General features: G+C 40.3%; 1 protein-coding gene across 2 annotated transcripts in view; it reads right to left on the bottom strand.

Moving 5' to 3' along the window:
* Window positions 1–21,797, bottom strand: part of blnk (B cell linker) — a 226,762-nt gene that overhangs the window by 13,223 nt on the left and 191,742 nt on the right. For both annotated transcript variants that reach the window (XM_078564923.1, XM_078564924.1), the window contains 7 exons: window positions 21,120–21,142; window positions 19,030–19,131; window positions 13,291–13,333; window positions 11,711–11,753; window positions 9,434–9,509; window positions 6,621–6,651; window positions 1,284–1,323 (listed from right to left, as the gene is read on the bottom strand). In XM_078564923.1, coding sequence (XP_078421049.1) covers window positions 1,284–1,323; window positions 6,621–6,651; window positions 9,434–9,509; window positions 11,711–11,753; window positions 13,291–13,333; window positions 19,030–19,131; window positions 21,120–21,142 — 358 coding nt within the window. The remainder of the gene's footprint in view (window positions 1–1,283; window positions 1,324–6,620; window positions 6,652–9,433; window positions 9,510–11,710; window positions 11,754–13,290; window positions 13,334–19,029; window positions 19,132–21,119; window positions 21,143–21,797) is intronic.

Below are 21,797 nucleotides of genomic sequence, written 5' to 3'. Positions count from 1 at the left end.
TTTTCCTTCAGCAACTTGGCTGCTTGTCCTGTACTGCAAAGAAAGCAGATGCTTAAACACACAAAGGGTGGACTTTGACCACAATACCATCGCCCAGTGATTTAAACATGGTCATGGCTGGTGTATTCCATTGTAACTTGTTTAGTTCATATCTGGGAATCCTGTCCCATCCAGGGTCCCGTTGTCCAAGTGATTAGGCTTCATGGTTTGTCTCCACTCAGTTGAGTGTCCCAGGTGATTGTCTTGATGCCTTCATAATGGGGCAGGGTATGCGGTTCACTCTTATTCCTCTGAAGTAATTGCCTTTGATGGGTTTTTCTGCAGCCATGGGGTCTCCATCTTAATGGGTTGGAATGTGGAAAGTACTGCGATGCTACTTGTGTAGCCAGCTTTGGCTGAGAGCTCAAGTTACACTTAGTCTTTGTTATAAAGGTTCAATCGGGTTTCCAGCTGATGGATTCAAAACCATTATTTGATATAAAGTGCATTTTTGTGACAATGTATTGGACTAAATGGCCCATTTCTTTGTAAACTCCACGTAATATTTGGTTTCATAAATAAAGGCATATAGAATACAAGAGTAAATAGGAAATAATAAGTTTGTAGAAGGTAATGCTGGAGCCACACCTAGAGAACTGAGAGCAGTTTTTGTTCCCTGTCACTGAAAGCATATGAAAACCATAGAACAAAGATTGATCAGGATGGTGTAAGGATGAGAAATCATAGTTATATGAAGTGACTTGAGTTAATGGGATTGTTTCCACTGAAACAGAGAAAGTTAAGACGAAATGTAATGGAGATTTTAATATTCTGAAAGAGTCTTATAGGCTGAAAGACTATCTCTTCTGGTTGAGTCAGTGATGAGTGGGTCATCAACTTATTAGTGAGAAACAGAGAAAAAGGAGTAGGAGGTATATATTTACACAGAGGATTGTAAAGGTATGAAATGCTTGGCCATAGTGAGTAACTGAGGCGGAGGACAATATAGGGTAATGGGGAAAGAGTTAGGTGTTGGGATTAGCTTTTGATTGCCCTAGCAAGAGCTGGCACAATGCTTTCCTTGTGCAGTAAACCTCCATGGGTTTGTGATAACTTCTAGAATACTGCTTCTGGAATAATTTTAACCTGTCTCTATTTTACAAGAGAGCCTAGTGTCAAGCTAGACTTACACATTTAATAAGAGATAATTCCTGCAGGTGGATATAGTAGAAGTCTGACAAAGTCTTAGATTTACCACACACAGCACTAGATCATTTTTAGATATCTATTTAAAATGGTCTTACCTTCAGTAAGTGACTGTTCCTTTGGAGGCTCACCCATTCTCTACATTAAGAAATTGAATGTAAAATCAGAAACATATGGCAAAAGAAAATAGCGAAATGTGAGCTATATTCAAATAGCAGGAACACTGAAATAGACTTAAACTCGATGAAATGAAATGTTTCATAGTAATACATATTAAAGAGGGCTGTGCACTCAGCTGATCTGTTAGTGAAATGGAGTATTAAACCCTCAGCAAAAGTGTGATTTGAATCTCATGATCCTGAAGATTAATACACTGAAAAAAAAATGTACATAAGTTCACCCCTGTAAAACATTGGTTCAAAATCTGATTAGGTGCAGAGTCAGCATTTGTTAGATGTAGCATCGGTTGGTTACTATACATTCAGAATACAATACACGCTACCACTTTAAATGATTAGAATTCTAATTTTAATCAGAACCACTTTGAACAGAGAAATTTTTATTTTGTTACATAACATCAAGTGAGAAATTAGGTTTGGGTACTACGAGTGCCCTTGGAACTCCAAAATGGTACCCGAGAGAGCATGAGGTGAATCATGCTGGATGCCATATTGTGGCAGGCATTAACATGCACGCAATGAACATCTCTAATCTAGGTAGATTAGAGAATAATTCTTCTACCTGAGCCTTAGTTGGAAACAGTGTGTGAGACGGCAGCATTTCAGTAAGGACATCCTCACTAAAATCTGTCATCTGCGGCAGCCACAACTACAACCTTAGAGCAAGGCAAGAGCCACATTGCCTATGATAAAAGCAAAATACTGTGGACGCTGGAAATCTGAAACAAAAACAGGAAATGCTGGAAAAACTCAGCAGGTCTGACAGCATCTGGTGAGAGAAAAACAGAGTTAACGTTTCAAGTCCGTATGACTCTTCGGATAGTAAAATATTGAAATACTGAAAGGAAAAAGGCACAAGGGTAAGGTTGTGGTGTGGGAAGAGGGGGAGGGGGTGAGCTAAGAGGTGCGTGCTGACACCACCTATAATTTGTAAATCCGAAGAGGGTGTAGGATGAGGGGGGTATTTGGGTAAGCTTTCAGACGTGGGTGTAAGGTTTGTAGCAGTTCTAATTGCGCGAGGATGAAGTGAATCCAATGAATGTTAGACATGTGGCCTGATTGATAAAGGATTATTGGTTGGTGAGTGTGAGGGGTGTGGTGATTTTGAGCAGTGATTGAGGCTACTAGTGAAGTTGGTATGATATGACATTTGGAGATACGTTCACTCACCCTGACTACTCGCGTGAAGTCACTGGACTGGCAACACTGCATCCAGGTCCTCAGGGCCTGACTCATGGCATTGACCACTTTGGCTCTCTGCTCCCATTGCCTTTTGAGGTGTGTCTGGAGGGTTCTGCTACCGTGCAAATACAGGGGTTCTCTTCCATTCCACCACCTTTGTCAAGACCTCCAATGCAGCGTCTGAAAACCTTGGAGCCCAGTCTATTCCCTATTGTAGCCATTCCTCACTCTTTTCAAGGTCAGATTCTCAACAATGCTACCCGCGCCTGCTCCAACCACAATTCACCTCCCCTTTAAATGTCGGTGTGCTTGCTGCATTGCAATCACAGGTCACATTGTGATCCCAATGCCTGTGTTCAGGGGTTTTTCCAATTTAGCCTCTGCTTTTAATGAGCACTCCCTTGGTGCAAGTAAATATAATTCTAATTACAAATAAGCTCGGCATAGCTCTTGCTAGCTTACATTACAAGCATGTCGCAGATTGCTTTGCAACACTAATATAATATTTTTAGCTATCTGAAATATCACTTAAAATAAGCAGATCTACTGTGGTGCACAAAGTTAAAGGTAACATTTGTATTGCTTTAAGTGTCAGTTCAATGACAGATGTTGGCTGTTACAGTTTAAAAAGTAGTGTAGTCCTCGTTGGTATTGCTATAGGAACAGCATGAACAAAAGATTAAAAGCCAAGGTCTACTTTCAAAAACTCCTCCATACAGAAACTACATTCTGGCACCTATTGTTCTGCTTTATAAAGCTAGTGAAAAGCCAGGTGATGCAGCTTGGTGCCAAATGGCACTCATTTGTGACTGATTAGTCCATAAGTAGCTGTGAAAATCCATTCAAAATAGGAAGTGATGCCTAACCATCCTGCCACCACCAAAAATCAAAAATAACCCTTTTATGCAAGACATCACTGCTGGCAGTGCAAAACCTCTACTTTCTGTTAAATTCCATACCATAGCAGCAAGATTGCTTCCTTCCACTTCCTCAATCTAGGCTACCACTGCCTTACCTCAATCATTGCCATTGAGTCTCTTGCTCTTGCTTTTGTTACCTATAGACTCATTTTTCAATGCTCTCCTTGACAGAATCCTGAGTTTGTCAATGTGCAAACTGCAACTTATCCCATATTACATCTTACTGGCTAGTCACTCCCATATTCACCAACCTCTATTTGCTCCCAATGCAGCAAATTCAAATTTCTTGTCTTAATTTACAAATCCTTTCATGGCTTCACTCAACCTTTTGCCTTCTATCTGGACCCATGCTCTTTGGTCTTCTAATTCTGACTTCTCATGCGTACGCACCTTCTCCTGCAATGCCAGTGGCAGAGATTTCGGCTCTCTTGGCCCTATTCTTCAGATCTCTCTCTACCTGAACCCTTTCCCCTTGCTTTTCTTCTCCTCAAAATTTATCTTTTCCACCATTCTTTTGGACATCTTTTCCACTACAACTCAATTACCCCAGGATAATATAGGATATACGGAACATAAACTGGCCATTTAGCCCAACCAATCCATATTAGTGTTTCTGCTGCACTCGCACCTCCTCCCATCTTTTCTCACCTAAATCTAACATGGTAACTGTTCCATTCTCCTTCATATACTTGTCTAACTTCCCCTCAAATGGATCAGTACTATTCATTTCAAGCACTCCCTGTGGTAGCAAGTTCCACATTCTCGCCACTCTTTGGGTAAAGAAGTTTCTTCTGAATTCCCTATTAGATTTCTTGGTGACTATCTTATATTGATGGCCTCAAGTTATGCTCTTCCCCACAAGAAGAAACATTCTCTCTCTATCCAATCTATCAAACCTTTCATAATTTTAAATACCTCTGTTAGGTAACCCCTGAGCCTGCTTTCTTTTTCAAGAGAAGAGTGACCCAGCTCGTCAATCCTTTCCTGATATGCATATCCAAGACTTGCTGGGCGCATCCTTGTAAATCTTCAGTGCACCCTCCATAGTGCCGCTCTATCCTTTTTATAATATGGTGTTCATCTAAATGTGGCTTAACCAATGTTCAATAAAGGTTTAACATAACTTTCCTACTTTTCAATTCTAGAAATAGAGCCTAGTGCCTTAGGCCCGTTCATGAGCACTGAAAATAGCCCAGTCTACCTCAGATTACCCTGGCAGGGGAAGGTATCTCAAAAATTTGAACAACAGGTGAAGCTAGCTGTTTCATGTTGCTACTATGCAGTAGCAACGCAAGTGGTATTCTCCACTAACAGGATGCTGCCATCAAGCCAAAAAGACATTCTGCCTATCACACAAATGTGAGATATGGATTTCAGTGCCAGTGTGATGCTAGGTATGTAGGTCGTACGTCCCAAAGACTGGCGGATCGTATCAAACAGCATGTCCCAGCTGCTGTTCGCAACAGGCAGGATACAGACCGTACCCAACCAGCCTGTGTTTGCAAAACTCAAAATACAGTGTCCATCATTATGTGTGATTCTGCGATTGGACAATATGTGCTAAATAAAAATAAAAATACCTGGAAAAACTCAGCAGGTCTGACATCATCTGAGGAGAGGAACACAGTTAACGTTTCGAGTCCGTATGACTCTTCAACAAAACTAAGGAAAAATAAAAGAGAGGTGAAATATAAGCTGGTTTAAAGGGGGGGTGGGACAGGTAGAGCTGGATAGAGGGCCAGTGATAGGTGGAGACAGCCAAAAGATGTCATAGACAAAAGGACAAAGAGGTGTTGAAGGTGGTGCTAAATAATCCTCAATATGCTAAAAATTATGCTGACATCCAATTTAAGATTGTTAGTTGGACTCGCAGTGTGGTGCATTTGCATGTATTGGAAGCTATATATATTAATATACAGGGCCCTGTTCAATGCATACAGAAAGAACACGTAGATCCATTGCGCTTGTTTCAGCTAAACAAAATAAGTGACAGCCATTTTCTGAATCAATCCTCAAGGCAATGCCTTGAGAAATCAGGGTCAAGCTACCCGGTTTAAACTTCAGACAATGCTTGGCAGTTAACTGTCATTCACCATCAGTGGTGCATTCTCCATGGCAACGCCACTTGCCGATCAATCAGCACTCTCTTCACGTGCAGTATAAATTGTTGTTTTCCCCCTTATATTGGTATTCTTACAAGTGGCCTGATGAGTGCGAGATGAAAAGCTTAGACATGCCTCTATTTTCAGTCATACTCAAATACTCAAATTATTAAATATGTATAGTAATGCCTCTTTCTTTTAGAATGCATGATGCAATCCATCCAAATCAGAGGTTTCATCCTCTGAGTTTGTTTAGTTTACTCAATACATCCCTTTATTTTAATTTTAAATGTACCTATCTCGTTGCTCATCTCCTCATTCAATGTCATGTCTACCTGTTCTATCACCTTGGTAAACACTGAAGTGAAATAATTATTTAATATTTCTACATCTCTCTAACCTTACCTGTGGTATTATGCTGTCAATCCCTTAATGACCTTCCTTTTTATTGATGTACCTGTAAAATATTTTACTTCTTGTTTTATGTTCTTTGGTAATTTAATTTCATAGTTCCTCTTTGCCTTCCTAATTTTTTTGACTACTCTCCTAATCTCCTCTTCTCTCTTTTTGTGCACTCCTGTTATCTATTTACTTAATGTATGCCTCTTTCCTGATTCACAATTGTTCCCTTATGTTTTTATTCATCCATTGAGTCTCAGTATTTAGTTTATTCTTTCCTTTTTAGTATAGTATATTTCTCCTGCACTCTGTTGAACACCCTTTTAAATGTCCTCCATTGTCATCCTACATCATTATTTACCAAAATTGTTGCCCAGTTTATTTTCCCAAGTTCTATTCTCAGCCCTTCAAAATCAGCTTTTTCCCAACCTATTGATCTGGTTTTCGTGAATGTCTATTTTGCCTCTGGAAGGATTTTTGAAACATTTGTGTTAATAGCTTATAATTATTGCTCTAGTTGTTATAAAGTGTTGCCACTAATGACAATTCCTATTGATGAATAAGAGCAAAGGTGTGATCAAGGCATTGAAATTGATTCTGAAACCAAAATGGGAAGTCTGCCCCAAACTGAAGCCAGCAATTACTTTTCTTACCGGTTTTGGTTGCGGCCTGTTTGTTGGTTTCCTGCAAAATACAAGGCAACAGAACTTAAAACCAATTCTCAGACTTTCTTCTGTGTTGAACCTTTTTAATCAGTTTGTTAGTTTCTGTTGTAAAATTTCCCCAAAAGTAATATGCCTACATAACAGATGACCTTTTGCCATGCTTCCAGTAGAGGGGCACTCTTGAGAATTCCATCAGAGAAAATTGTGGATACACAATCTGTGATTGTCCGCCCATTAAAATGGGACAACAAAATATCACCAGTTTCATGCCTGCAATGCACCATGGGTGTGGTACCATGCTAAGACTACAGTGTCAGCACTTGGGACTGTATTTCAAATGGAGTTCACTCATTTGTTCAGTAGGTTGGGATGTCTTGACAATGCAACGAGGCGCCCTGAGGGTGCAACTCCACTCCTGGCAAATAGGTATGCAAGTGCAATTTGTGTTTTCAGCATACAGTAATCTATTTTCCAAGAGCAGTGATGGTTTGTAATGCTTCCTATCTGAAACATTTTGATTGAGAAATAATTTGCAGTTGTAACAGATTGTAATAACAAAGGTAAAAAGTTAATAGCCCATACTGGTTTATCACAGTTCCTATGACTGAACTATTCCATGCACAGACACCCTACAGTGCAGTACATTACCATTTGCAGTGATCAGGATATTTATCATGGCTCAATTCTCCATGTGTTAATCAAGCTGTAATAACTTTATGCTATTTATTAGAATGCAGATGTACTTAGCACTATAATAGTTTGCCATTTCATCCATGTCGTTGTTAGATCTTTGCTAGAGCAAACCTAAATAATCCAGCTGCTTCACTCAGCAATTGAAACAGATGAAGATGTTGAAGCACATTTCCTTTTTTAATAGTTGAATGGTCTCTGCTTAAAACTAAAAACTATAATGACGCTTTGTTTAAAAATAATTGCCCCAATCTCTCTCATCACTTTCTCAATTGACAAAGCTAATAACAGTTTGACTGATGCAGGAAGAAAACATACTTTCCTAGCATCTATCAAAGCCCTACACATTAAACTCAGTGAAAGTAGTCCTATTATTGCAAGTCTCTCCTCTTAACCATTGTCCCTAATCCCTTACATCATTCTAATGAGTCTCTGCTGCATTGCTCAATTGCTTTACTGGCCTTTTTAAAGCTGCTTCTTTACTCTCATACAGTCTCCCAGTGGATAGGACGTTATGGGTGTCTTCTTGTCAAATGGTTAGGTCACATGCTTCACTGCTGTAGTGGATATAGATGCAGACTTTGAGGGCTCAGGTTTGATGCAGGCTGATGGGCATACAGGGAATCCCAGCTGCATTGGGTAGCTTGCCAGCAAGCTTGCACTCAATGACACTAAGCATGGAGGAGTTCAGCTCCAAACTGTCAGGGCTTTGTACAGAGCATGGAGGGCACTCTGTCCAATATGCAGCAAATCATCAGCTCCATGAATGCCACACCTGGTGTCCACCATGAGAGGGAGGTCTCTGCTAACAGCTTCCCTGGAAGCAATCCTTAGATGGCTGCCAACTTGGCTCTGGTAACAAATATTGACAATGGTTTCCAGGGTATCACATTCACTTCAGCAGTCTTTTCTCTTGCAGAGGGTAGGAGTGCTGCTGTGTAGATACAGGACTGTGGGACTGGCTTCATGGAGAGGCATCCATTGTCCCCCCCTCAGGATGATAGAATGTCTGCTCTCCTGACATCATCTCCAGCACTGTCCTTCTCTTGACTGCCTCTGGCCCATGTTGATGTGTTGCAGTCTACAGCCAGCCCTCAGGTCACTGATTTTGGGCTTGCTACAACTGACATTAGACTAACCAACAGGAATACTGTTAATCCTCTCTGCTGAAACAAAGGGTTACATTAATTACTACCTTGCCCAATCTGACATAACTTGCAATTCTAAGAAGGATTGGAAATTTATGGTCAGCTTCTCTTCACGTTTCCTTCAGCAATTCGGTCAAAATTAACTAGTGTTGTCTATATTTTGATCTAAAGGACTGTAGAGCTAGAATTTAATAACTGCGAGAATTAGTACATCTTCAAATGTTTCATTATTGTGAAGCCAACTGAACCTGATACCAGGGAGTTACCTGCTTCTGATTCTCTTAGTATTATCTCATACTCTACATTTCTGTTTTTCTATAGAAATTAAAATTGAGAATTACTGCCTAATTAGCTAAAACATTTTTAAGTAGTGAAAACATTGATTTTCATGACTAATATTTATAGTTTTTAAAAAAAATGCTATTAAACCATGAAATGAAAACAAGCTAGGAAGTTGTTTCTTCCACTTCATTTAGCATTTTCAGTGAAGTTTTCTGACATACGTGCTGTTCATTTATCCATTCTGTCCCAATTTCCTAAATATATCTATATAAACTTTTACAAGACTTTTATGTTGAAATTGTTGGCACCATTTAAATAAACTGTGTAAAAAAAAAAACTTAAGGACTGGAAACAACCCTGAGTTGCAGACAAGTACAATCAGACTAACTGAACAGGCATAATGCTCATCTGGCTATGTTCCATCTTCGTTCGTTCTGAGATGCAAGGACATAGCTAGCCTTTCAATGGTAGCAAAATAACAGTACAGCAACAATTCCAAAGTATTGCACTTAGCTTTACAAGTACATTTTTAATTTGTTTGCAGGTCTGTGTTTTCCTTTGGTAGATGTATTGAAATTTGCCACTGTTCTAAATTAATTCATTTAAAAGCCATAAAGATATGGAGCTAAAATGACCTGTTTTTTTGGGATTCAAATTGGCAATCAAAAGTCGTTAACTTACAGATCCCTTTGTGGTGGTATTGGAATTCCTTGAAAGGCAACAGGCGTGGAATCCTGTAAACCACTAGTTGAATTACCTAGGTAGTAGAAGATAAAAAATGGTCAACTTCTTAACAGAAGCATTTCCTATTATTAAAGAGCAAATGATTAGGTTAATACTGATGGTTGAAGGATGCTAGATGCTGTATGTAGATTTTTATGCTGTTAACTTTTTTTTTGAGAAAGGGGGAGATGACTAAAGTGCATATCCTTCCACTTCCTCCATGGGCAGCCTGTCCCAAAACTCTCGGTGTTTCATTTGAAACAGTCACTGACAGTATTAGCAGTAACAACAACTGTACAGCACCTAGGCGCTTCACAGGGGTTATAACACAAATATGACATAGAACCACATAAGGAGCTATTGGGCCAGATGCTCAAAAGTTTAGTCAAAGATGTGGGTTTTAAGAAGTGTCTTAAAGGAGGAAAGCAATGTTAGGAGGCAGAGCGGTGTAGGAATAATATTCCAGAGCTTAGGTCTAGGGAACTGAAGACATGGCCACCAATTGTGTAGTGATTAAAATTGAAGATGAGAATTGAAGAACTGAGATGAGCCAAACAGATGTCCTTTTGTAATGCATCATTTAGGCTCTATTGACATTCTGAGCCAATGGTGGCTGCCGCAGACTCTACAAATACAACCTGCTATGACAATCTGTGTTGATTGTGCTACTGATATTAATTCCTTACATAATACCACGAGTTGCTGTACTTTGAATATCACTTGACCTTGGACAGTTAGATTTGTGATTTCTTTCAGCTCACACGTAAAAACACAGGCATTAACATCTGGCAGATATATTCTGCTTAATGTAACTCCGGGACTACATTCTCCCCTTTTATAAAATTAGATTATATTTTTGGAATCTTAACAGTATTCTTTGTAGCACAAGGCACTACTTCCTATAGCTGGAATGCTCCTCCAGCCTTGATATTTGACTGAGGAAGACACTTGTACACATGAAACAATGTCAGCAGCATTCATGGTAAATCGCTTCAAGTAATACACCCTGGTGATACAGTGCATATGAAGTTCCCTACCCAGATGCTGTTACATGCACAAGTGTGGTTGGTCCTATAAGTTATGATGTGCAAGTTGACCTTATCATAGCGCAAGAATTGCTGTCGGTTGTTTTATGTTGATGAATCACCTGCGAGGAACACTCCTGAGATTGAGCACTTCCATGAAATGCAGGTCCCTAGTGGGCCTCTGAACTGTCCAGTCTCCAAAGCAAGTGACAATGGCTCTAGCACCAGATACCCCTGGTATTCAGACACCAACTGCTGATCGCAGACCAGGAAGACTCCACCTCAGTTGACGGACCATGTAATTTTGTAGTATCTGCCTGTGATTGTGTTTTCTTTCAGCTAAATATTAGAGTTCCACCACATGTTTTCTGAACTCTGAAATAGTGTATCTTTTTCTGTGAGGGGAAAGATATGATGTGGACACACATTTAATCCAGGTGTGTGGCATCTGCACAGTCATCATGAGATTAACATGTGACTTCCCTTTGTGTTAACAAAGGTTAGGCTGCAGACTTGTGGAGCTCCGTATTAGCTCCTGCAATTCCTCTAAGTTAAATTGTTTGTTATATTTTAACTTGTTTGTTATATTTAAAATGTTGTGACTCTTTCTAAAGGCGTTTGGCTATGTCTACTCACGATTGTATCTACTGACACAACCTCCCCCCACTAATGATAAATAGTGGCTATTTTTGCATGTTACTTCAAACTGTAAATTGGACAATCTGAGAAACTCCTTGTTTCTCTATAGTTTCACCAGATCCTGTAAATTATGAGGATCCTATCTGCTTTTCAAACTCATATCTTGTCACTTTTCCCACAGGATGTGGCCAGGCCGCATTTATTGCCCATCCCTAGTTGCCCTTGTTCAGCAGCATTGAAGAGTCAACCACATTGCTGTGGGTCTGGAGTCACATGTAGGCCAGACCAGGTAAGGACAGCAGATTTCCTGCCCTGAACCAGGTAGGTTTTTACAACAATCAACAATGGTTTCATGGCCACCATTTTCCGTGGCAGGATTCGAATCCAGAGCATTGACCCTGGATCTCTGGATTATTAATCTAGCGACAATACCACTGCGCCATCATGGAGGAAGAGCTGTACAAACCCTAGAAAACAAATGCAATGGGAGTTCCATCTCAGACTACTTAAATATGAGGTAATCAGGCCATAACTGAACTAAACTATTACAAGGAATAAAATGACTACTAACTTGGTTCTGGGTCACATACTTCATATTCATCATTGTCATCCTCCTGTAATGAAATTAAATAATTACATTTATTTTCTTCCAGACATTTTAATGCAAATAAAACGGGAAAAAAAGATATACATGAAAGATTGCTCTTTTACATGATTAGTACTTATGGTAGCACATGCATGTTGCTACCAGCACATTGCGCATCTGGGGCTGAATTTTCTATTGTATATATTGTGGACTCAGTAACGAGCAATATCTTCATTGTACAGTGTACACTTTGATGCCAAAGTTCCTTTTTTCTGTAGAAGCATTCTGGAGAAATATCAATGTACAATACTTCCTATGTTGTATTTTTAAAAAACCTCAAAAAAGCTTAAACCTTTGTGGACCATTGGGCCATGATAGTGAAAGTTAAAGGTGACGTACAGCCCTATCATTACACCACTGAAAATTTAATTGAATTGTTACAGTTTGGAATATAAAATCTTCAGCAACAACTTTAATCTTTTAAAATGGTTTTAGGCTCCAACCAACATTGTTCATGAGTTCAGCTGCCATTCTATCTCTACAATGTGGTATTTTGCAAGTTCCAGCGCAGGTCCCATTTTTTAATGCAGATTTTTTAACACTGATGTGGTGAAATATGTTTTAGCCATGGCTTAATATTGTTGCAAAAAACAAAATCGGATCACAGGAGTTCAAGCATTAACAAAAATATTACATATAGTGCAGGATAATGCAACAAATGGAGGGTTGCGCAATTGCTACATTCTCATATTCACTTCTGCCTACTCAAAAGAATGTACCAGGATCCTCATTTGCTTGATAGTTATGTTTAATTTGTGGACATTTGTCATGCGGGAATCATAAAGTGCTATGTCATTTAATCAATGCTTATTCAGAAGTGGTGACATGAGGAGTTACACTGACAAATGACAACTTGTCCTGTGAGTGACCATTCATTATATCATGCAATGCAGCTGGAAAGAAAAGGACTCAACAGAGGGACAGAAAGGAGTGTTGGAAGTAAACAACAAGAGGAGGTATATAGAGAGCATCTGTTTATATTAAGTAAAACACATGCTGTAATTCAAACTTTCAGCATAAAACATTTTAAAATATTTGATAACTGTTTCCAGTTTGTGTGAAAACTGAAGAGAAATTAGAGCATTCTTGATGTGTGACCATCTATTTCCTTGCTCAACAGCTACAGTTAATGAAAGTGCTGCAGATAATCTTAGTAATTAAGAAATACAACTCAGATCGATGCTCAAAATCAGGAATGATCTCGAATGTGCCATGAGAATACATGACTGTGAAGTGCAACTTTCAAAGAATTGTATCCAATATTTTAAATAAGGAAATCATGTTCATCGCCAATGTTGGCATAATTACACACACACATTCATAGCCGAGCTCCCATGGGATTTGTGAGCCAATCTATTAAGTTTTTCAACAAAATTTACACGATTGCTTCATCTTTTATTTTGACATGGATCCACGTTCTCATGGGTTGTCCTGCACATATACTAAAGCTGCTTCAGTGTGGGGAACAAAGAAAAAAAATGTCTTTATTAAAGATCGACACTTACTGGTTGAGAAATAGAGGATTTTCTGTTCATTGGTGATTCATTTCTGGAAAAAATACACAAGTTGAGGAATATATAAACTTGCATTCAAGGTATAAGAGGGCAATAAAATGGGATTGATGTTCACTGTGTTCCAACTAGATATAAATGACAGATAATGATCTATCTACAATTAAATGTTGATGGGAACAACATTGTCTTTTTTAAATGATAAGATGTGGGTGTCTATTTTGCCTCCATTTTTTCTGATGGATTTTGTGCTTTTCAGGATTGATATTGATGCTGTGCTAGGAACACCTTACCACACTTGGCATCAAGAGTCACCAACATACGCTTTCACAAAATATAGGATAAAGACTCCTTTTACAAAACTCAGATATTTGCCATAAGCCCAACATCGAAACAACTCATCCTATTGTATGGACATGTCCTTGTCATCAATTCTTGTGAATCCAGAAATTACTTTTGTTGCGATCAATGCATGAATACATTCATATGAAATCCTTCTGTCCACTGCTTTAAAATGGATTCATGTTTGCTTTCAAATAGTAGACAAAAAGGAAAAAAACAAGAAGCTGATATTAGTATTAAAATTTCAAGGCAGTGGTCTCTTCTGAATAAGACAGTTAGTTAGCCATTGAGGACAGATTGGTAGTTTTTTATTTTTGATCAATGCCTGCAGAATCTGGGGTGAAAAATATCTATCTCATCAACTATTTTTAGGCTGAATTCAGTGCCCAGCAGTCATGAGTAGTTTTAGTTGTATTTTACTTATTTGGACAAATTGATAATTATTCTTTGTTGTGACCATTTTCTTATCAAAGAAACAAGTTGGCTTCTCTTCTTTCAACCCATTCATTTAACAATTAAAGAGCACTTCCATAATGTTAATGTCTCTACTGAGAGGAGTGCATAAGCTCAGGTAATGGCCTAGATCACAGAATCTTCATAGTGCAGAAGGAGGTCATTTGGCCCATTGAGTTTGCACTGGCTCTCTGAAACAACATTCTAACTAGTCCCACTACCTTGCCTTATCCCCGTCACCTTGCACATTCTTTCTTTTCAGATAGCCATCCTGAGCAAAATTCTAGTTTATGGAATAAAAGGGAGAGTAGGCACTTGGATAAGAAATTGGCTGAGTGACAGGAAACAGAGTAGTGGTTAATGAGTGTTTTTCAGATTGGAGGAAGGTTTGTAGTGGAGTTCCCCAGAGATCAGTGTTGGAACCCTTGCTCTTCCTGACACATATTTATGACCTAGACTGGTGTTCAGGGCATGATTTCAAAGCTTGCAGATGAAATGAAAATTAGAAACATTGTCAACTGTGATGAGGATGGTCTTGAACTTCAAAAGGACATAGACATGTTGGATTACGCAGACAAGTGGCAGATGAAGTTCAATGCAGAGAAGTGTGAGGTGATTCATTTTGGCAGGAAGAATAGGGATAGACAGTATAAAATAAAGGGTGAAACTTTAAAGGAAGTGCAGGAGCAGAGGAACCTTGGTGTATTTGTACATAGGTCATTGAAGATGGCAGGGCATGTTGAGAGAGCAGTTAATAAAGCATATAGTATCTTAGGCTTTATTAATAGAGGCATTGAGTACCAGAGTAAGGAGGTCTTGAACTAGTGAGGCCTCATCTGGAGTATTGCATCCATTTCTGGGTGCCATACCTGATGAAGGACATGAAGACATCAGAGAGAGTACAGGGGAGATTCACAAGAATGATTCCTGAGATGAAGAACGGTAATTATGAGGATAAATTGGAGAAGTTTGGACTGTTTTCCTTAGAGAAAAGAAGGCTGAGAGAAGACTTGATAGAGGTATTCAAGATCCTGAGGGGTATGGACAGGGTAAATAGTGAGAAACTGTTCCCATTCAAGGGAGATCAAGAACTAGAGGGCATAAATTCAAAATAATTGGCAAAAGGAGTAAAAGTGATACGTTTGCCCCAACCCCACAACCCATTCCGCACCCACTGCTGTCACCAACATTACACACATGATTGTGCTGCCGGCCTTCATGCCATAATGTAGAAGACTGTCATAAATAGTTTGGATTTGAAGTGATTAAGATTGAAATGCACTGCCTGATAGGGTGGTGGAAACTAATTTAATTATAGTTTTCAAAAGGAAATTGGATAAATACTTGAAGGGAAAAAAATTGCAGAGATATGGGGAAAGAACGAGGAAGTGAAACTATCTGGATTGCTCTTAGAAAGAGCTGGCACAGATTCAATGGGTGGAATGGTCTCCTTCTATCCTGATTCTGAGAGGTAGCCTTTAGACAAATTTTGATAAAATTGGTCCATATTTTCATTGAATGGCTGAGTAAACTGTCATCTCCTTTAATTTTATATTTTCCACAATAAAGGATTAGAATCATTCATGACACAAGAGGCTATTCAGCCCATCGAGGTCATGCTGGCTCTCCCTGCCAATCCAGTCAGTTTCTTGATATAAATGAATGACTTAGACTTGGGTGTTGTATTTCAAAATAGGCAGATGACACAAAACTTGGAAGTATTGTGAACTGTGAGGATAGTGATAGACTTCAAGGGTTGAATTTCACGTTGGGGTCCTTGGAGGGGCTTTTGATGGGCTCGGAGGCCTGAAAAGGAGGCACCCTCCTGTGTCTGGCTACCATCTGCCATGTTTCCCCTGGTGGGCTCCTGGTGCTGGCCTCCCCTGCTGCAGGCAAAGACTGAGTGGTAGTGCGAAGAGGTCCTTACTAACTGGCCACTTAAGGGCCTTAATTTGCCACATAACGGCCTCAAATGGCCCAAGTGTAAGTGGGCTGCACGACACTTCCCCTGCCCTAGTAACATTGCAGCAGAAGTGGGCAAGCACCAGGAATGGTGCCATTGAGTTGCTAAAGTAAACATTGGTCCCTTAAAAACAGAGACGGGAGAAATTTTCATGGGGAATGAGGAAATGGCAGAAGCACTGAACAAATGTTCTGTGTCTATCTTCAGAGTAGTAGATAGAAATTTCATACCAGAAATAGAGGGTAACCTGGGGGCTAAAAAAAGAGGAAATTGAGGAAATTAAGGAAATTAATAACAGCGGAGAAAAAGTATTGGAGAAACTTAAGGGGCTAAAATCCAACAAATCCCCAGGACCTGATGGCCTACACCCAAGGGTGCTAAAAGAGATAGCTGCAGAGATAGTGGATGTGTTGGCTATGATTTTCGAAAATTCATTAGATTCGGGAACAGTCCCATTAGGTTGTAAGGTGGTAAATGTTACACTGCTTTTCAAGAAAGGAGGGAGAGAGAAAACAGTGAACTACAGATCAGTTATCCTAACATCAGTTGTTGGGAAAATGCTGGAATCTGTTATTAAGGAAGTCTTACCAATGCACTTAGAAAAGCACGGTATGATTAGAACAAGTCAACATGGTTTTACTAAAAAGAAATCTTGTTTGACAAATTTATTAGAATTTTTTGAGAATGTAACTAGTTGGGTAGGTAAAGGGAACCAGTAGACGTGGTACACCTGGATTTCCAAAAGGCATTCGATAAGGTGCCACACCAAAGATTAATAGGCAAGATAAGGGCTCATTGAGTTGGGGGTAATATTTTAGTGTGGACAGAGGATTGGTTAATGGATAGAAAGCAGAGAGTGGGCATAAACGGGGCTTTTACAAGTTGGCAGGCAGTGAACAGTGGAGTGCTGCAAGGATCAGTGTTGGGGCCTCAGCTATTTAAAATCTGTATTAATGACTAAGATCTTCTGCTCTCTGGGTTGTCAGCGACTGGACATACATATTGCCAAGATGAACATCAGGATCCTGCAGAAGTCCTGAAATACTAATTCCCTGGAAATTGCCTGGGAAGTTTGAACTTCTGATGGGCAATTCCCCTGTTCCCTGGGACCCTCTGAAAAAGACTCTGATGCTGAGTTAGAGTTGGAGACTTTGGACAGCTCCAACTTACTTACCTAGATAGTTACCCAAAAGTGTTAGACACATCCTAGTCAAACTCCTGGGGAGCTATAGAAGTGACCCTCTTAACTCCCCCCAACCCACCGACCTGCCCTAACTTGCCTTCACAACATGATTCCCCACCCACTAATGCTCCCCCTAATCCCCCTCAAGACCTGACCCAACAATTCCCCACCACCCAATTTCCTCCCTGATCCTCCAAGTCAACCTGACTAACCCCCAACACCCCAGTCGCTCGCTGACCTCCCGACTCCTCCCTGACTCAATCAGCTCCCAACCTAACAACTCCTTCCGGCCCATCTACCTACCTCACCCAGTTGCCACCCTACCCAGCTGCTGCCATACCCACTTACCCACCTACACATTCACCCATTCACCCATTCACTCACACTCATTCAGTAACACACTGAAAAGCTGTTTAAATGTCCCAAAATTTTTGTGTGTTAGTGAACACTATCAGAGCATGGCAGCTAATGCTGTAAATAAGGGGGAGTGGACTGTTCTTGCCCCCCACCGCCCAACCACAATGATCCAGCACAACGAGGAAGCATTTCTGCTCTGCAATTCTGAAGAAGCCGCGTTCGGAAGCCTTGGCCAGAAATGTGGAGCCATCATGGCACAGAGAAGTACGAGTGGAGCGGCAATCCGATGATGATTGCCATTCTTCGGAAGATTTGGGCCAATTATTTTCAAGATAAAATTCTAAAATTTCTTTTTGCTCAGCTCACGAAGGCAATTCAAGAAAATTTAAGGGATTCAAAAATCTTGCGCTAAGACCACCTCACATTGCACCTCCTCTGGCTCAAATGCAGCTGCACCAGTGGCTCTCGTACTTGATAATTTAGACCAACCCATCCGTCTCGTATGAACCCCCTTAGTCTCATTGTGCCCCTTCTCTCCCATGATGGGTGCTGTCTCCCTAAATTGAGAACTTCAGTCTTAGCCCAGCTGCTTTATCCCTACAGGCCTGAGTGCCTGCAGTATTTCCTATGCTTGTCATTTGTCCCTATCTCCTATCACAGAGAATCACAGAATTGTGCAGGAGGCCATTCAGCCCATCATTTCTGCACCAGCTCTCTGAATGAGTATTATGACTCAGTGCCATTCTCCTGCCTTCTACCCGTGACCCTGCACATCGTTTCTATTTAAATAATCATTTAATGCCCTCTTGAATGCCTCGGTTGAACCTGCCTCCGTCACACTTCCAGGCAGTGCATTCCAGACTCCAACCAATCGCTGTGTGAAAAAGTTTTTCTGTACACAATATTCCAGCTGAGGTCTAACTAGTGTCCTATACAAGTTCAGCATATCCTCCTTGCTCTTGTACTCTATGCCCTTATTAATAAAGCCCAGGATACTACATACTTTATTAACTGCTCTTTCCACCTGTCCTGCCACCTTTAATGACTTATGCACATATACACATGTCCCTCTGCTCCTGCACACCCTTTAGTGTTGTACCCCTTATTTTATATTATCTCTCCATGTTCTTCCTACCAAAATGAACACCTCACACTTTTCTGCATTGAATTTCATCTGCCATCTATCTGTCCACTCCACCAACTTGTCCTTTTGAAGTTTTACACTGTCCTCCTCAGTTTACAATGCTTCCAAGTTTTGTATCATCCGCAAACTTTGAAATTGTGCCCTGTACACCAAGATCTAGATCATTCATATATATGATCTAGATTCATTATTAGTTTAAACAACTGGTCTGCTGCATACTTGCTCAATGTGTGATTGCTGGTTCCTTGTTTCCACATCAGGCATTTAGATAGATAGATAATTACTACATACCTGGGTATTTCTGGTGTGCTCGTCGTTTTTGGGGCCGAGCGAGGAAATAATAATGGACTTCCTGTTCCAGTGGATCCAGGTTTGGGAAGCTGTGGTTTGGCCCTTTAGGCGAGAATAAAGAATTTGTCTAATTAGAATCTCTAAATAAACACGAGCCCTAGAGAATCTCCTAAAACTGTTAAGGGTTTAAATACCAGGCAATTGAAACCCGAAGAGAAGTATTTGTAAGGCAAATTTCCTGGGCTCAGCACCAGTTAGGAAAGGGGACCATGGCTCTCGGCAACTTGTTGTTCCAGGATTTCTGGCATTTTCCCAGTAGGCACAGGTTGAATGTTCTCCTAGACAGGAGGAGAGAAGGGATATTTCCACCAGTCCTGCCTCATTTTCCTATAGTTTCGATAGTAGGGTGCCCCTTTTGAGAAGCATGCAGAAGAAACTTAGCTAAGGCCTTATCCTCTAGCCCCTGTCTAATCAAAGGACTGGAGAGAAGCATGCAGCAGTAGCATGAAGTCCCTTTGTTCTTGAGTATGTTGGGCCATAGATCGCTAACACACTCAAAGACACAACCATAGTCACCAGTGCCTCTGCTGCAGGCCTCTCCTAACTCATTTCCCTGGTACAAGATTCTGGGTGGATATGAGTGCATTACAATCTGCTTATCAAGTGTTCCAGAGGAAATCAATTCAGCAACAACGTCTGTCATCCTCTTTCGGGCAAGATATCCTACATCCTGACCAGTTTGAATCAGTGACCTACTCACGCGAGTCTCAATCGACTGGATTAATTAATAGACAAATTTCAAAGCCAGGTACAAAAGGAAATATTTCTCTTTCAGATTATAGAAAGTTTGAAACTGAGGACAATTAAGTTAGTCAAAAGCCACAATAAAACTTTGGATCTAAGGTCCCTTAGCTATTAGAAATGGTTCTCACAGGCTGCAGAAGACAATCTAATTGTTAATGGGAAAAAATATTTGAAGTGTCCATCTGGGGGCGCTCTTATACAATGCAGCACGAAGAAAGTTAGAGTTGCCATGCAGGATGTGGTGCAGGTACTGATGTAATCATTATTTCTGATAAGGGAGGCAATTTACCCACGTGGTATATAATTGGATGAAAAAGAAAAGTGGCTACATTCACAATCTTAAATAAATACTGATTGCTATGTAGTTCATTTGATTCTAAAAGGGCAGAAGAGGTTTACTCAATATTACTTTAAAAAGTTAATTATCTAGTGAAAATGAGTAACATTTCTCCCAATTAAATTTACTTTAAGTGGATTAGTTTGTAAGAAGCTGATACTATTTTAATCTTTGGCCCTCGGGCTCTAGTGATTGTATCTTTACAATGGTGCTGGCTACTTCGTCTCTAAACGTTGGGGACAGTAACTCTCCCAAGTCGTTTTGCAGATAATGATATTTGTGCTGTTTACAAACAAATATTCAAAAAGATTGAAAAGAAACAGGTATTAAAAAGTTTTGATAACAGCCCTGGAATTCCTGAGGCCTTTCCAGCACTCCCAGGGTAAGTCCGCTGGCTTCAAGCTTCTCCTCCACCTGCCCCCAAACATTATCCCACACAAGTGAGGATGTGGCCTGGAGTCTCCTTGATTCCAACCTTGATTCCCTTAGGCACCTGGTACACTAGGAGAATTCAGACCAAGTAATGTAGCCTGACATAGACGTGGTAACCACCTAGGGGGTCGATACCTGGGCCCTTGCTTGGAACCCCACAGAAAAGCAGTGATGTTTGTGGATGAATTGGTTTCCTTGCAGATGGGACAGATGTGGCCAATAAAAGAGATGTTCTTGTGATGAAGGCACCAGCCATGATCCACATTCTGGAGGTCACCTGAAATTTATCCATTGTGGCATCAAAGCAGCAGAAGTCCCTGATGGACTGATCTTAATGCTTACGATGGGATGAATGGGATGCAGATATTCAGAGCCAGTGTCTTATTTTAAATGTGACCGATGACAAACCAGCCTCATTAGGGAACAGCTTCAATGGGTTGTCCATTAAATAGATCAAACTCCACGCTCTCAGCCAATAAATATGAAATTTCTTGCACAGTAATCAAGTGTGACCCACCTGGGCACCGGTGTTAAAGCTTCCTAAAAAAAAAACAAAAAGTATTTCAAATCAAATGATATTATGAATGTGATTAAAGCAAGCTTTTATTGGTATGCAAGCTTAATTTACATCATGCAAAGTCAGAATTATGGTTAAATGCAAATTGGTATGTGTATCTTGCAATAAAATGTTTAAGGGGCCAATTTTTGTGTTTGATATCTCCCTCATTATTGACACATCAGTGAAGTCAAGCTGGAAGGAGTCCCACTGGATCATGAGCTAATCTTGGTCTTGTTCCATTTTCCAGGCAGGGTTCCTTTGAAGTAGGAGAAGCTTTGTTCTTGTGTGTAAAAGGTGGGAGGGAGAGAAGAGCACCAGTTCAGATACTGCAAAATACCTGGGGCTGGGTTCTCAAAGGGCCACAGGATTGGGACCTGATGTGGTCAGCAATACAACATCACGAAAGCTGCTGGCTGTCGCTAGATCCCGATGTCCCTGGGACAGTGTTAAATTTTCAAAGGGCAGTGGGTGGATAGAACAGGAAACCCGCTTGCTGCCAATTAATGTTGTTATGCTTGTTAAGGAGCTTGTTAAAGGGGCCTGTCTGTTTGGCACTGCAATTTTCAGTGTATTTCGAGTGAGCGCGAACAGTCTTGTGCTCATTTGTGCACAGTGGAGCCCAAGTTTCTTTGTAGT

Source organism: Cetorhinus maximus, chromosome 20 (assembly GCF_964194155.1).
Source record: "Cetorhinus maximus chromosome 20, sCetMax3.hap1.1, whole genome shotgun sequence".
Lineage (NCBI taxonomy): Eukaryota > Metazoa > Chordata > Chondrichthyes > Lamniformes > Cetorhinidae > Cetorhinus > Cetorhinus maximus.
This window is presented reverse-complemented; position numbering and strand designations above follow the sequence as displayed.